Source organism: Aplysia californica, unplaced genomic scaffold (assembly GCF_000002075.1).
Source record: "Aplysia californica isolate F4 #8 unplaced genomic scaffold, AplCal3.0 scaffold00219, whole genome shotgun sequence".
Classification (NCBI taxonomy): Eukaryota; Metazoa; Mollusca; class Gastropoda; order Aplysiida; family Aplysiidae; genus Aplysia; species Aplysia californica.
This window is the reverse complement of record NW_004797489.1, coordinates 722,248-723,953: the sequence shown is the minus strand read 5'-3', so window position 1 is coordinate 723,953 and position 1,706 is coordinate 722,248. Positions and strand designations below refer to the sequence as shown.

The 1,706-nt window shown below is 44.4% G+C and overlaps 1 protein-coding gene across 1 annotated transcript in view; it reads left to right on the top strand.

Annotated features, from left to right (window-relative positions):
- The window catches only part of LOC101854952, a gene marked incomplete in the record, with an annotated part of 9,104 nt that overhangs the window by 1,276 nt on the left and 6,122 nt on the right, over nt 1-1,706 (top strand). Inside the window, 1 exon segment of the mRNA XM_005099615.3 lies at nt 317-1,210. Within this exon segment, the coding sequence (XP_005099672.2) occupies nt 317-1,210 (894 nt within the window).

The following is a 1,706-nucleotide window of genomic DNA, read 5'->3' as shown; positions in this document are numbered from 1 at the left end:
CTCTCTCTCTCTCTCTCTCTCTCTCTCTCTCTCTCTCTCTCTCTCTCTCTCCCCTAGGCACCCTCATCTCCCCCCTCTCTTGCTCTCTCTCTATATATAGTGATTCTAATCCCAGTTTTCCAAGTTCCACCCTCAATTTTTGCCTCCGCCACCTACTTCTCTCCCTAAACCCATGGTCTCACTGACAGCTGAAGATTTGGTAACATATTATTATTATAGAGGTTACCTTAAAGAGTATAAGAACGAAAAGGTCAACAGAGCTCACACAGTTCTCTCAGTGGCTGGACCTACATCAACATTATTGTCACCTTCACAGGTGAGGGAAGTTCTGCAGACATAGACACTGATACTCTCACGAGACATGTATCTCCAATAGCAACAACTACAAACAACAACAGGAACAGCCAGAACGTCCTGCTCATCGGAAATAAACGTAACTTTTGGTCTAAAAATAAACCAGACTCCAATATCTCTGGAGTCCACAACAGACAGAATTATAAAGTCATCAAACTGCAAGAAAAAATCAATCGAAACCCTTCCGCCGAAATTCAAACAGAATTTGAGAGTTTCCCGACGAAACTTAGAAGTGTAAAGGACTCCTCTGATCTCCGTAACAACAGAAGGTCAAAGCACTCTCTGAGTAGAGGCAACCCTATTGTCCAGACTCTCAACATTCCCACGGCTGTAATCAGCGATGTGCACAACACAGAAGGTCATAATCAGCTTGCGAGTGTTTATAGGACCTCTGCAGAGGACATTAAAGGAACGGAAAGCGGTGGTGTTGCCATTACAAAACCAAAACTAAATGCCACGACACGATTTGCTGATGATTTATACGTTGTCCAAAGCTTTCGAAAAGATATTCGCAGGAAAAGAAATGAGGCTGATTTATTTCTCAAATCGAAACCTTCTCAAGGAAAAGCGTTTCTTAACGTGGCACAGGAAAATAATGTTTTTCCGAAGCGTGGCAGCTTACACATTCGCCAGGCAGGTGACAATGTTGGGAATGAAAGTACATCCTTGAATTTACAGAGTGCCTCGATGAGTCTTGAGGGTTTAAGCTCTACGAATGTGACTGTAGGAAGTGTGGCATCCCGTCCGTGTTCGAACCTGAACTGCTTGGATTTGTTCTGCCAGCCGGGCGGACAGAGATGTCAGAAGGGCTGTGTGAAAGGATACTATCCCGGGGCAGACGGCACGTGTTCTCAAGGTTGGTAACATAAGAATGTGTTCGTTTGAGTGAAGAGAAACCGTCAATACAAAAAGTATGCCATTTCGTGTAGACAGACAGACGGACGGACAGACAGACAGACAGACAGACAGACAAACCGACAGACAGAAACAGACAGATAAAGGGAAAGAAAAACAAAGTAAAAGTATGGACAACCTTTGGCGCCCTCATGAGCGACTTTGTTACACCTTTTCAGTGACCTTCAGGTGCGCGTCGTTTCAATATACTATACTGATAAATAAAAACAATTTGAGGGAACCGATGTCTGTGGAATAATGGTTAGGCTCTTGGCCGTTGCACACACAAGGCCACGGTTATTTTCTGAAATAATTTGGTCTGCCTGCTGAGGTGCTGTATGCCATTCAGCCCTGACAGACATGTTTGAAGTTCGAAGCAGCCGCCTCCAAAGGATCATCATTAGATCTATATGGCAATTTGTTTTTTACTTTTTTTGTTGAGGGGGGGGGGGGGGGGG